General features: G+C 36.2%; 1 protein-coding gene across 1 annotated transcript in view; it reads left to right on the forward strand.

The window, feature by feature from the left end:
* Positions 1 to 14,259, forward strand: part of LOC146457218 (uncharacterized) — a 52,408-nt gene that overhangs the window by 2,663 nt on the left and 35,486 nt on the right. The window contains exons 3-9 of the mRNA XM_085092233.1: positions 2,091 to 2,158; positions 5,372 to 5,455; positions 6,128 to 6,178; positions 7,046 to 7,525; positions 7,830 to 7,955; positions 9,030 to 9,260; positions 10,351 to 10,521. Coding sequence (XP_084948359.1) covers positions 5,392 to 5,455; positions 6,128 to 6,178; positions 7,046 to 7,525; positions 7,830 to 7,955; positions 9,030 to 9,260; positions 10,351 to 10,521 — 1,123 coding nt within the window. The 5' untranslated portion in view covers positions 2,091 to 2,158; positions 5,372 to 5,391. The remainder of the gene's footprint in view (positions 1 to 2,090; positions 2,159 to 5,371; positions 5,456 to 6,127; positions 6,179 to 7,045; positions 7,526 to 7,829; positions 7,956 to 9,029; positions 9,261 to 10,350; positions 10,522 to 14,259) is intronic.

The following is a 14,259-nucleotide window of genomic DNA, read 5'->3' on the forward strand; positions in this document are numbered from 1 at the left end:
TCAGTCGATTTCTTTCTGTCGGTGTTCTAGAATTAGTTTGTAACTAAGTGAAGGTATTGGTGCACCATTTTCACCAAAAAAGGTCGAAATCCCCGTGGCACTTCCTTTTAAAGCTGCATGTTAAAAAAATCTCACTAAATATCATTGAAACGTTTATCTAAAGGGGGTCACAAAGATTTATATATCGAGTTCCCCGTTTTTCATTATTAAAAGCCATGTAAAATTGCCCTCTCTTTCAACGCAACACCACGATGGGTCACATTTGGCATGGCCTGCATGGCAGTTTCCTCCTTTCCGAGCGAGCGCGCAAACGAAAGCTTCTGGGGATAACTGGAAGACTTCACAAGCCTCACGCGCTCTCAACAAGGAAACGACTTGGTATGCAAGCTGTACCTGACATGAGTAGCGCTGAAGAGTGAGACATCTGTCCATACGGCTGATTTTTGGTCTTGAGCGCTAATCACATCAGGTCCACCCATCGTAGTGCTGCAATTCCTCAGCGCAATTTTACTTTGTCATTCACGGTAAGAGGGAATAGCGAACTGACATTTGTACATCCCTCCTTCCCACCAATTCAGATCCCAGCCCGAGTCTATTTTGTCAAGGCACCACTATATTAGAATTTTAAAGGGGCAGTGTCACCTATTTTTAGTGTCACTTTGAATAGCCAAAAGCATATTTGTATCGAGGGAAAAATAATCCTAATAGACTACGGTAGTACACAGAAACTAGTATGAATCATTTCTGTCTGCGGATGGCTAGAATGGAAATGGGATTCCAACCAATTTTTTCAAGTTCCTCGAGTGTATTTTTGGAGAAATCGCTAAAAACAGATTTTAGTTTTTTCTTCCGATTTCACCTTAAAGGGCTTCTTTGTCAAATATTTAATCCGTTTAATTTTGGCCAACATACAGCAACGTCTTTGTGATGGTATCCCTGTAAACGCAACTGCGATTTGTTTTTTGTAGTGTCTATTGTTGAGGTGATGATAGCCTCACTGTGACCCTCAAAGCGCCTCTTCTAGAGTTTTTGCCATTTTTATTATCTTATTTCGGGGCCCCTTGCATAAACTGTCGGGATGCATGGTTCAAATAGAAAAGAGAGTTCTTTCAATTAAAACTAATTATGAGCGCTTTCCTTTTGAATGGAAAAACCAGTCGTTCTGGTAGAACAACAAATGGAACAGGTCTTAACTTCCCACAGGGATTTTTTTGGAGAAAAAGGAATATTTTTAGACGTATTCATGTGTCCTCCTTCCTTGTATTCATCGATCTGACCGGAATATTACTTCACCATTTGCCTCATTATACTTGCATTTTAACGTTTTCGATTAAATTGACATCACCCTGATGACAATTACTTACCTTTAGGCGGCTGTTTTTGTCTTCTCATTTAAATCAAGTAGTAATGCGGATATTTTTCAGTTCCCATTTCCTTTTTCCAAGCCCTTCGTTTTAGAAGCCGCTTGCAAATTTATCAAATCTCCAATCTCTCCGTTGCTTTATTTCTTGCCGAAATTCTAGTCAGCGACGGAAATCGCCGGGGGAAATCGATAAATTAAGCAATGTCACTTCACACTCTAATTTGTATTTAGAGGAAATACAAATACGAGTATGATAATTTAAGTCGATTTGCCACGGCTACAAACATGGTTTTCGTAATATTTGGTTTTATGATCAGATCGAGTTTGGACACCGTAGAGATTCGAGTGCTGACGTTTCGAACGTTAGCCCTTCGTCAGAGCGAATGTAAGGAAATCACCTTAAGCTATTCACATTGCGCATAGTATTTAACCGTTGCCAGACTGTATGTCTAACAGGTGTACCGAGGTCAAGCAATATAAACCCATCAGATTTTTATCAATCTATATCCACTTATATATTAATATTTTGTAACTGAGGTTTAATTTCATACTTCAATTTTATGGTGAATAAACTCCTTCAGATTTTCATCTCAATCACTGCACGACTGTCGGACTGTCAGAACAAGTTATTTTAATAACTTGCCGTTCATGACACAATGGGATGTCCTAAGGTAATGATTGAATGCTGACGATATTCAAAATGACGCGTTATTAATTTTCTCCGCAGTTGCTTTAAAGCAGAGGTAGAGCAAATATCACATCCAAACAACGAGTCACTGATTCCGTGATAACAAGGTAAGATCTCTAACGTTACGTTTTAGAAATGGCTTTTTAAGAGTCCTTTGAGTTCTCTTTAGACTTTTCAATAGGAAAATTAATTTTAAACAAATGATCGCTTTTATGTTAAAATTTTCAATGTGTGGAAACAGGAGACCAGTGGTTACCTTCATTGCCCAATCGCTTCCATTGATTCAATGTGCATTTATTTGGTTCTACTCCTTTGATATTTAATATTTTAAGAATTGACTGAAATACTCTCGCTTAAGCATTTGGCTGACCACAGTGAATAATAGGACGTTTCTCAAACTTGAAAGGAAGAGATGGAGTATCGTCATTGTCTCTTTTGGCTTTTCTATTCACGTCCCTGGTAATTTCCATTACAATTGATCTTCATTGAAAATGGTCAAAACACAATGATGCAATGATGCACGAAGATGCAGGACATATGAGAATTCAACAAAATGTCAATGTGAACTTTGGCGTTAGCAATAACTGAACGATAATTTTCATACTGAGATCACTAACAAAGCTGATCGTTAAGCCGACCACAGACATCAATAGTCCCGCGGAAATTAGTTAGCGCAATGTTGTTGACCTCAATTTTTTTTGTTTTCAGTTGTCTTTAATTTGAATCTCTGAACTAAAACGTTCACATGCAGAGAACAGGAATTCGATTAAAGTTTTAAAAATGGAACCTACTGTATGAATTGAAAAATTTGTATTGTAGGTTTTATTCTCAGTGCATTTTGATCAGCCGAAAAGGTCCTGCCAAATTGATAATAATAATATAATATATAATATGAGAATGCAACAAAATGTTAATGTGAACCTTAAGTGTTACCACTAACGATAATTTCCATACTAAGATCACTAACAAAGCTGATCAATAATGTGACCACAGACATCAATAGTCCCCGCGGAAATTAGTTAGCGCAATGTTGTTGACGTCCTCTATCTTTTTGTCATTGTCTGAACAATTTACACGCAGAGAACAGGAATTAACTCTTTAAAAACTGGAAGCTACTATATGGATTGAAATATCTGTATTGTAGGTTTTATTTGCAGTGCATTTTGAACGGCTGAAAAACCCCTGCCAAACCGATAATAAAAAATATAACATATAATATGAGAATTCAACAAAACTTGATGTTAACGCTAACCTTGATGTTAGCAATAAGGACAATTTTCATACTATACCAAGACCGCTAACGAAGCTGAACGTCAATGCGACCAATTTTGCCTATCGGGCAAAAGGCTAACCCGTTTTTATTATACAATGAGACCGGCGGTGTTGCTTATCAGCTGCCAATTAATTCCAGAGGCAAATTGGTGACAAGAAAGTAAAATAGAGCATGAAAGTTGAAGTTTGAATTTAAAGGGTATAATTGTTTATTTATAGGTTTTAGTGAAATTTATTTTCGTGAAACTGTACTTTATTCCTTCTGAAATTTTTTTTTTTTTTTTGAAAAAGATTATTTTAAAGCCCAAAGCCGATTATGGTTCCTGCAAATATATAGATATTACTGACTGGATGAGTATTAAAAACGAAAGAGTGAATGATCACCAATACGCACGTCTAAATAAAAGAAGCGTACCACTTGTGCACAAAGTCCCTAGTAACAGAAGTGACGTCATTATTCGGGCATCCCGCGATATTTTCAGGTGTTTACTTAACTTTACAAATAAGAGCTCGATTATATGGAAAATTTCAGGCAGGGCTACAATTTTTGCTCAGGCAATCGGTACTCATATCTTCATCACCATATTACATGATATATTTTAGCCCCGGATAATAATATTGTGCTGAAGGTTGATGACGAATGAGGGGATGGATGTAAAATTTACATTTTGAAAACAGTGACTTCGCACGTCCAAGTTCGTGGTCTGAATTTTGATTGCGTAAATTAACACCATTTTTCTTATTTATTTATTCTGGATTTGTTGAAGACGTAAACTGATTCGCTTCGTGCGCATAACACACATTGTTTGTTGAGGTAAATGACGGAAATAAGCGTCAAACGAATGCTTCACCATGACTCGTCTGTTTTGCAAATATAGATGTTTATCACGGTTGTTTTATATTTTTATGTTGGCCAGGTAACGAAACTTCATTGACACAGCTGGAAAGAGCACCTTAAAAGAGTTGTTTTTAAAAATAGCGAAGATTTTAATAATCCCGTTACCGGTCTCTTAAGCGTGTAAATTTCGCAGACTGTTATTTCCGTGAGGCGGTCAATTTGTGCTCATAGAGCGTTTTCATTCACGTGACTACCGGCCATATTGGTTTACTGAAACAAAAGAAAGTATTTACATAAAAATAGAGTTCAATTCCCAGAGGTTTAGTTTGGGACACCAACATGGCCGCCATTTCTTTGTTTTGGGACACCAACATGGCCGCCGTGACGTCATGTGGAAACACCCTATCCCCATAGTAACAAACGTCTTACATCTTCGATCTTTCGGAACAGTGGGCCTTCACCTTTTCTAAGCTCTATTTTCGCTGGACCCAGATAACCTGCAGCTCCATCATTTTTTTTTAGTCTAGGCGCATTGTTTTGTTGTCGGTTCTTTTGTCCTCTCGACCAATAATTGATGGTTTGCATGTGACGTCATGGCGGCCATATTGGTGGACAGGAACAATAAGATTTTTCTCCTCTTGGAGTTAACTTCCATTTTTATGCAAACTATGTGAGCAAATTTTCTTTTGTTTTGTCCACTAACATGGCGGCAATGCAATCCACCTATATGAGATATTGTTGACGTTGCAGGTCGCCCCTTTTGAAAGACAAAACTCTTAAACTTGGGAATTTTATATTTTAACATTTTTAGGTGCTCTCTCTAGCAGGTAGTGCCACTATATTTTTGTACTTGAAAATTTCAATTGTGATGAGCGTCTTCGAAGAACGTAATGTATCAAAATACAAGCGAGACGCAAAGAGAAGTCGAAATGCGGCCGGAGCAAAAGGACTTTGCCTGAGTAAAGGAAACTTCTAAAGTAATACTTATTGGAAAAGTAGGGCACAAGGTATAAGGGCCCCTTGCTGTTTGAATTTATAATTCTGATGCCTTAAAACCAAAACACAATTAACGACAAAAAAGTACGTAGGTTGATTGTGGAGAAATTTCTATGCCGTGCCTAAATTTTTACAGATTTTTTCCCCATGATTCACGTATTAATATAACCCAGATCAGTAGCTCAATCATTTTTTGCCTTTTTCTTCACAACAGACCACTAAGCCGTGAGTGTGATGGCTGAACAAGAGAAATATCTTTTTGTCTTCATTTCCATCGTCATATTTGTCCACACGAAAGGTACCTTACTTTTAATTAACAAGAGAGGATACTCTCCTGCTCATAGCCTGTAGGGGTTGAAAGAGGAATTGCTAACGTGTTTTATGCTTCTTCTTTTACAATTCAATCATTTTATCCTTAATTTATAATATGCCTGCTTGTAAAGTGGTGTTGTTTTTATTTCCCCTATAATTCATTTTAACACTAATACAAAAGAGGGCATTCTATCCTCTAATAGAGGGAATGCCGGGGAGTGGTAAGGAGTCAGGAAGAGGAGGAGAGGGTGTGTGCACAAAAGCTATAATGTTCGAGTAAAAAGGTTCTTTATGGCTGTTTTAGTGTTTTCGTCTTCAACAGAGAGTAGAATGTGACTATTTTCGTTTAAAATCGAGACTATTTTACAACAGGGATGGAAATAGGGCATAGATTTTGGACGTTCGCCCCTCTTGACTGTAGATATTTTGGTCTAAAAGTTAAAAATTGGAAGCTCTGGTTCGCACACTCACACGCAAACCTCAAGGTATATACACATAGCGCCCTTCGGGGATAGGCTCATTCTAAATTTGTAGACATATCAAGTACTGAGAAGTTAACACCATTTTTCTAAACTGTTTACTAGATAGCCCTGCTGTTTTAGATTTTTCAGGAAATACTTGTTCACGAAACCTACTAAAACATTTTGTGTTTTTTCAGCTCAACTAAACGTAACCATTCCTCCAGCACCTCCACCGGTATTTACCTTGCGTAAGTATCAAAACTTAAACACTGATATTTTATAACTACTGACTACACTCTACTCCCTGTTATAACGGACACCAACGAGACCTCGTTTCTGAGTGTCCGTAAAAAAACATGCTTAAGAATATTTTTATTGTTGTTAACATTAGGTACCAGTTCCAGAGGATTTCCATCGTAAAAGGAGGTGATATATTTACACAGCTGGATTAAACGCTGTTTGGCATATTGCACTGCAATTGCAAATACCCTAGTAGTACTCTATCTGAAATTTTCTTTATCCACAATTTTTCTGTCGTCGGATTGGAAGAGAAACCATTTAAACTAAATCAAGCTAACGATATCTAATTAGTAATCTGTCGTAATTCCTCCTTCCTCACGTCAGTTAGTGACTGACTCGATTGATTGATTGATTGATTGATTGATTGATTGATTGATTGATTGATTGATTGAATGACTGCCTGCATCATGACTGACAAACTGACTACCTGACTCACAGACTAACGCCCGCGTCAAACGTCGAACTTCACATGAGACGAACTTGCAGTTGCAATTTGGGTCGACCCAAATGGGTAAAGTTTCACGTCGAACATAATTCGTCGAGCCAAATTCAGAGCAGCATAAACGAATTTTACGGTCAGAGGGATTTCAGCGCGCGGGATTTATTCATTAAATTTAATTCATGTATATTAAGATTAACGTTCGTCCCACAGTCGATCTTCACACGTTCCTTCAGTCTAAATCAGACGGATAAACGTTTTGGTACTTGGTTCGCTCAATGTCGACTCGCCTAATGATATTTTTGCTTCCTGACACAACACTCTGTTTGTTTGCCTTCTTAACTGCTTTCTTTCTTTCTGCAATTTTACACTTCAGCTCCAAACTGTCGGGATCACGACGGAAACATACACCAAATTGGTGATGTATGGAAACCAAGCGACTTATCCACGTGCACTTGTACCGGTCCACAACAAATTGAATGCCACATAGCTCTTCCGCCTTTAACCTTCAAACCTTTCATATTACCCTGCATCGATGGACAACAAAATTCAAGGCAACCAGGTGAAGTTTGGCTGGAGGATCCCAGAACAAACTGCAGTTGTACTCAAAACAATGCAGTAAGATGCAGCAAACTACCCGACCCCGTATGCTTAGATGCTAGTGGGAATTTTCGAAAGAATTTTGAGACTTGGTTGAACGGGTCCTGTGTGGAATGCGCATGCGTCAATGGCAGTATAAACTGCACTAGATATGATGTCAATATAACTTATGGATTGTACAAAGTTGCTGAATATCCTACGTGTCAACAGTGTGATATTCCGACCAAAACAGCAATGGCCTTAAGTTCCTGCAAAGGTGGGTAGCAAATGTAATAGTAATCTTTCTAGGAAGACACGACAATTCTGTAAATCTTCGGAAATCTTCCTGAGATAAAATAACATATTTTCAAAATATTCGGGCAGTATTCGGGACACCATTGGAAGAGTCCGAAAAGGGCTAAACTTTGTAAACGGATGCTTAGAAATGTGAAATTTTCTTCAGTTGTTTGTGAAACATGGAGTTAAAAAACAAGTACCGCATACTCTCGCTTGCTTGTATGAAGTATCCTAACTTTGAGATTTAGCTGAAAGAGTTATAATTTTGTTTTATTTCTGCTCAGCCTTGCGTGATAACAGAGCAATGCTGAGGGAATGCGCACTTAGGGGCTTTTACATTCGGAATATTCACCGCTGTAATGGGATCGATGAATGCCCGGATGGATCTGACGAGAAGGACTGTGGAAACGGTAGATATCGCTAACTGGCCATTGTTAAACATACCCTATAAAGTATACAGCAGCTTATACTAAATGTACATTGAAATCCTTCTTCTTCAGATAGAAGTTTATAGATTCTGGGACCTAAAGTTGACTAATTGAAGTCACCAAAAATCAATGAACATCGGAAAGGCCCCGGTATTTTCAAATAGGACATTTCCGAGTTGCCATGAACCTCATTACGAAAGCGAGGCTAAGTGCAAAGCTTTTATTATGAAAATTAGTCTTCGTCATGTGCAACAAAACTAATTTTTATGTGTAAAACTTGCACTTAACCTCGCTTTCATAATGAGGTTCACAGCAATTCGAAAATGGCCATGGCCTACTGTCCCAAGAGCATAAACGCCACGATGTTCGTATCATTGCTTCGTATTCCATTTTACTGGATTGTAGTGGTATCTTGCAATGACTCCATTGGTAGAGTTTCTTGTGTCACAATGTTGTAAAGTCGCGTCTACCTCCTAGGACTTTACGATAAAAAGCACAACGAATTATACCACTCAACTTTAAAGCTATGGTAAGAGGATTCGATGTCAAAATGACAGACATGATTGGTTGGAATTTAAAATAACCTTTTATAGGTACAAGAATCTTGTTTTACGGGCGTGGCTGAAATTCATTCTCTGGTACCAATTCTGACAAAAGAGTGATTTTTACGTTTCAAAGTTTATTCTAGCTGTCAACATTTTAAATTTAGCACCATGAGCCGGCCAGACTAAAAGATGCTGCCATGTTTTTTCTCACTAAAATTAAATGTATTTTTAGGATCTGTTAAAAAAAAATAACAAGTAACTATTTGGGAGGGACTTCGTCAAAGGTGACTGTACCTCTTTTATCGGAAAGTTAAGCACTAGAGTTTATTTTCGGTACAATGTAGTTTTGGGAAAAAGACGGCCTGCTTAACATGGACGTGTCACACTGATTTAGGTGTGTACATTTCTGTTTTTTTTAGATAATTCTGACGAAGAGAAAGAAATGATTTGTAAATTCCTTTGGGCATTTCCTATTTTTTTTTATTTCAATTTTATTATGACTTAATTTTAGTCAACTGTAAAGACGAAGAAGGAGGTACACTTCTGATAAAAGACCAAAATGGTTGGAAAGTGTCCAAGTGCCTCAGTTGTCGCTGTAATGCAGGACAGGCAACGTGCAAAAGAACCTTGACGATCAACTTTCCAGGATTTTATGACGCTTTTTACAAACAAGAAGACAACTGCACGCAACCATCCTGCAAAGTCCTCAAGTTTGTGAGAGAAAACAGGGAGCGATGCGAAGGTGAGAATTACTGGTTGTAACTCCACAAACTGAGACCAGATTATTTTTCACGGCTTTCAGGATTACGTAAGTACGGGAGGCGGCGTGGCCTAGGGATTAGGACGCCGAACTTGTAGCCCAGAGGTCCTGGACTCAAGTTCCGCTCTCGGATTTGTTTTACGGTAGCCCCATTTTCAAATCCAAGGCCACGCTTTGTAAACAGCCAACTGATTTGCCTTCCACCAGTTGGGGTTTTTAACAAAAGTTATGTTCAGTTTGTTTATTTATTTCACTGGTTTATATTGTCTCCAATTAGCGCTACAGTACTGAACACTTCATAGTGACACTTAAATAAAGTCATTGATTTATTAATTAATTAACTAATTAATTAATTAATTAATTAATATATTTATTTATTTTTTTGTATCTATTTAACCGTTGTGATGTAACTGTTTTGCGATAGGTAGAGCAACAGGAGAAGAGGTTGAAATACACGCCTATTATACGAGCAAAATCGAATCAAATCGTTAACGTATTCCCAAATCCAAACTCTTTTTTCCTCCTAAAATCATGTTAGGAAAACTCTGTCTACTCACCAATTGTTTTATGTGATAGAAGTTTCTACTTAGTTAAAGGGTGGGGGCGAAAAATTCTGGCAGAACTTAAACTTTTGATATTGACCTCCAATGTGCAGGAACGTTTATATGTTATATTTTAGGCAGACTGGGTACCATTTGCCCTATTGTAGTTCAAAGACTGCAATGTTTGTATAAATTTTGCGAGTTTTTGTTTGAAAATTACAGCATGAAGTAACGACGATTGACCTCTTCAATTTTAAATTTTTGAAAAATATTTTGTTCTGACAAACAGACTATAATTTTCATTTTTGGCGTCAACTTTGTGGTGTATATCTCTATTCAATGGTATAAGGGAAAAACATAAAGCCATGTTGAATGATACTTCAAAATACCATAAAAGGAATTAAGCGGGAGTCTCCCTGGTCTTTGCAATGAAACCAAAGGACACATTTAACTTACTAGTACTTATCAATGCAACGATCTTTCATCAGTGGTCTGTGCATTTAACACTGGTCCCTTTTTTTTGTCTTGAGGTGTTGAATTGTTGAAAGACCGTGGGATCATTTTTCAAGGTCAAACTTGGAAATCTGGTGGATGCAGTTTTTACCACCCTGGATTTAGATGGTCGAGACAGTGTGCAGTAATGACCAGACCTGTATGTTATGTCTACAATGGCCACATCTGCTGTGCCTCACAATGCCCAGGTATTGCCTTCTTGTGTCCACTGACGAGTCTCCACGATTTATAGCGTCGAGGTATTAAGGGTTCAGTCACTTGACACAAAATGCAGCCAAGCCAATTTAGAATTCAATTTGCAGGGCAGTTTAGTTGTGTTCCTGAGGTCATTTCGCGCTTTGGTTTTCGTTGCTTCGCCACGATCTGCTTGGTTTGAAAAACTCGCGCATTTTTCTCAACCATTTTTTCCTAGTTTTCATAACGTCAAAGCTCCGCTGAATTTGGCTAGTGCCCAGGGCTTAGTTGCTCGAAGCATGTTTAGCGCTAGCCAGGGTTAAATACCATGACAGTAGTTAGATATTTGAGGCTTTTGGAACACTTTTGAAAATATCACTGAATTCATACCTTTTTGGCCGCCATCTTGGATTTATGCATGACCTTGGGATTTCAGCCTTTGAATTCAACACCTAACTCCTGCAACGGAGACGTCAAAAACCTAAAAACCTAAATTTTTATCCTCGGTTTCTCAAAAACCTAAATTTACGTTTTTCATAAATGACACCCAACTGACCCCCAACTCACAAACAATCATCGATTAAATCCAACCAACTCATCAATCGCTGATTTGAATGATGAAGAAAAAAACCGGTTATAACCGGTTTCGAAAAATTATGTAATCTAATTTATATGAACAACCAATTTGATCACAATGATAAAACATATTTTATTCATCCAACATTTCAAAACTATGCAACATCTGCTGATGGTTATATAATCAATCGAAAAAGATTAGAACCTAGAAAAGGATACTTATCTGAAAATGGTTATTATATAATTTCTCCGGGGCCATACAACACATGCCCAGCACATCGGTTCGTCTATGAAGCCGTTAATCAAACAATAATTCCACCTGGAATGCAAGTTAATCATATTGATTCCAATCGTCAGAATAATTCTATTGAAAATCTGTCCTTAGTCACACCCTCAGAAAATATGAAACACATGCACAAAGCCAGAAAAGCCTTTTTTAACAGCTCATACTCTGAAGAAGAATTGCAAACAGTCAATAGATTAATGGAATTTCCACCAATGGAAGACAATGATTGTGAGTTTACACGCACAGAAAATAAGATTATCAATAAGATGTATTACAGAATGTGTAACGATTTGGATGACATTAATTTTCCACTTTACAATGATTAATCATCAATGAATACAAGGGTTGTTTGGCTATATTTTGAATTCAACAATGGTTGATGTCTTTTTGGAGGGTAATTTGGACATGAATTTGAAAACCAAAACTACTTGGAGAGATAATTATAGTATACATTAACGAGAAAAAATGAAAAAAAATCAAAAATTAAAAATCGCATATGTGGATTCTTCTGCTGGTGAGAATCTAGCTAAGACAATTCCAGCCACAAAGACTATTATTCATGAGGATAAAAAATATTATATCCATCCAATTTATACCAAATATGGATGTTCGAAAGATGGATACATTATTAATAAAAAGAAATTGATCCAAAGAAAAGGAAGATTACATTATAATGGATACTTGAATATAACTATCATTTCAAATGATGGGAAAGTTAATTCATATTGGTCCCATCGGTTTATATGGGAAGCTGTTAATCAACAAATAATTCCAGATGGATATCAAATACATCACATTAATTCTGATAGACAAGATAACTCAATTAAAAATTTGGAGCTTGTGACTCCACAGCAAAACATGAAATACAAAGGAAATGAATGCAAAGGTAAAAAAATTAAATCACCACAAAATGTCCAAATAAAATGTGAAGTTTTTCATTATCACCCTATTTATACTAACTTCGGAGCCAATAAATATTGTCAAATATATAATAAAAAAACTAAGAGATGTTCAATTGGTAATTTACTATCATCTGGTTACATGAAAATAACATTACAACAAATTGGTTTCAAAAAGAAAAACTATTATATTCATCGACTTGTTCACGAGTGTTTTAAAGGTCCAATTCCTGATGGAATGCAAATTAATCATATTGACTCCAATAAACAAAACAATTGCATAGACAATCTTGAGGTAGTAACTCATTCAGAAAATATGAAACATTCTTATAAAGCCAAAAAATATAAAACCAAGATTGAAATCACAACTGATGAACCAATCGAATCTATCAAATTGGAAATCAAAATGAAGGAATCAGATGATGAATTCACAGAAGATGAGAAACAAAAAATTGATAAAAAATACAATTCAAGGATGAAAAAAATCAATAATGGTGACTTTCCATACCGAAAACAATTGCAAGAACATTTACCAGGAATGGAATTTTGGTAACTTTATTGTATAAATTTCCTGAGAATTCAATTCATTGAGTTTTCAGGGCATGTCCCACAATAAAGTAACACGAAATAGGAGCCGACCAAGTACTCCGTCCACGCAAAATCTTGGTGTGAATGTTGCCTCCAGTCTTCATTCATCTATGCCAAACCTGGAAACGCAAATCAACCGCAGCAATAAAAATGATCTATCATATAATATTATAATGAATAAAAATAATCTATCCAAATTAACGAAAGAACAGTTAATTGAATTATTACTTGAAAGTCAAAAACCTAGTAAAAAGACAACAGTTCCAATACCAAAACCTAGACAATCAGTCAAACAAATGGTAAAAGATTATGAGAATACAATCATCAAACCACCTGTTCAATTTAGAGATGGACCTCAACCTTTGCCGAGAAACAACATAATTCCACCTCCGATTCAATTTGCTGATAAACCCAAAGCTGCACCCAGAGTGAAAAAAGTATCATTTGATAATCAATTAATACCCAGACGTCCAATTTCAATGCCTCGAAAAAAGAAAATGGCTCCAGTTCCAACACAAAGAACCCAAATCACAGAAGTTGCAAGAGCATTCAAGGGATATACAAAATCTTATGAAGTTGGAATTAAAAATGAAACAGATCCTTTGATTCAAATGAGTTCAACCAGATTAGCGATTGCTCATTTTATGAAACAATTATTAACTCAAATGAAAGGAATTAAATTTATTGAAACTTTGACAATTTATTTTGAACAACAAAAAGGAAACCAAACTGTCTCCAGAATTGGATATTTTAATAGTAAACCAAAAACAATAACTAATGCCAATGATTTTCAAGAATCTTTGGATGTTAATGTTGAACAAATTATGAATGATATTCACAAATGGATTAGTGAAGGTTCAGCTTGGATAATTAAATCAATCAATGGACATTACATCAATATTATCAAATATGAGCCTCTTACTGGAAGTTCTTATATTCAACTTCCAACTGAACTTCAACATCACAAAAGTGGATTGATTAATCTACAGAATAAAGACAATGAATGCTTTCGATGGTGTCACATCAGACATTTGAATCCACAAAATGACAATCCACAAAGAATCAAAAAAAACTGATAAAGCATTTGTCAAACAATTGAATTATGATAACATTGAATTCCCTGTTTCAGTCAAACAATATAACAAAGTTGAAACACAAAACAATATTAACATCAATGTTTTCGGTTATGAAAACAAACAAACTTATCCAATTTATGTTTCAAAAGAAAAGTTTGAGAATGTGATGAATCTATTGCTAATCTCAGATGATGAAAATAAACATTACTGTCTTATCAAAGATTTTAATAGATTTATGTATCGAAAAACAAGAAATAAAAATAAGAAACATTTTTGTATGCATTGCCTTCAATGTTTCTCCAAGGAGGAAATATTGTTGAAACACAA

This window comes from Pavona decussata, unplaced genomic scaffold (assembly GCF_977016875.1).
Source record: "Pavona decussata unplaced genomic scaffold, jaPavDecu1.1 SCAFFOLD_245, whole genome shotgun sequence".
Classification (NCBI taxonomy): domain Eukaryota; kingdom Metazoa; phylum Cnidaria; class Anthozoa; order Scleractinia; family Agariciidae; genus Pavona; species Pavona decussata.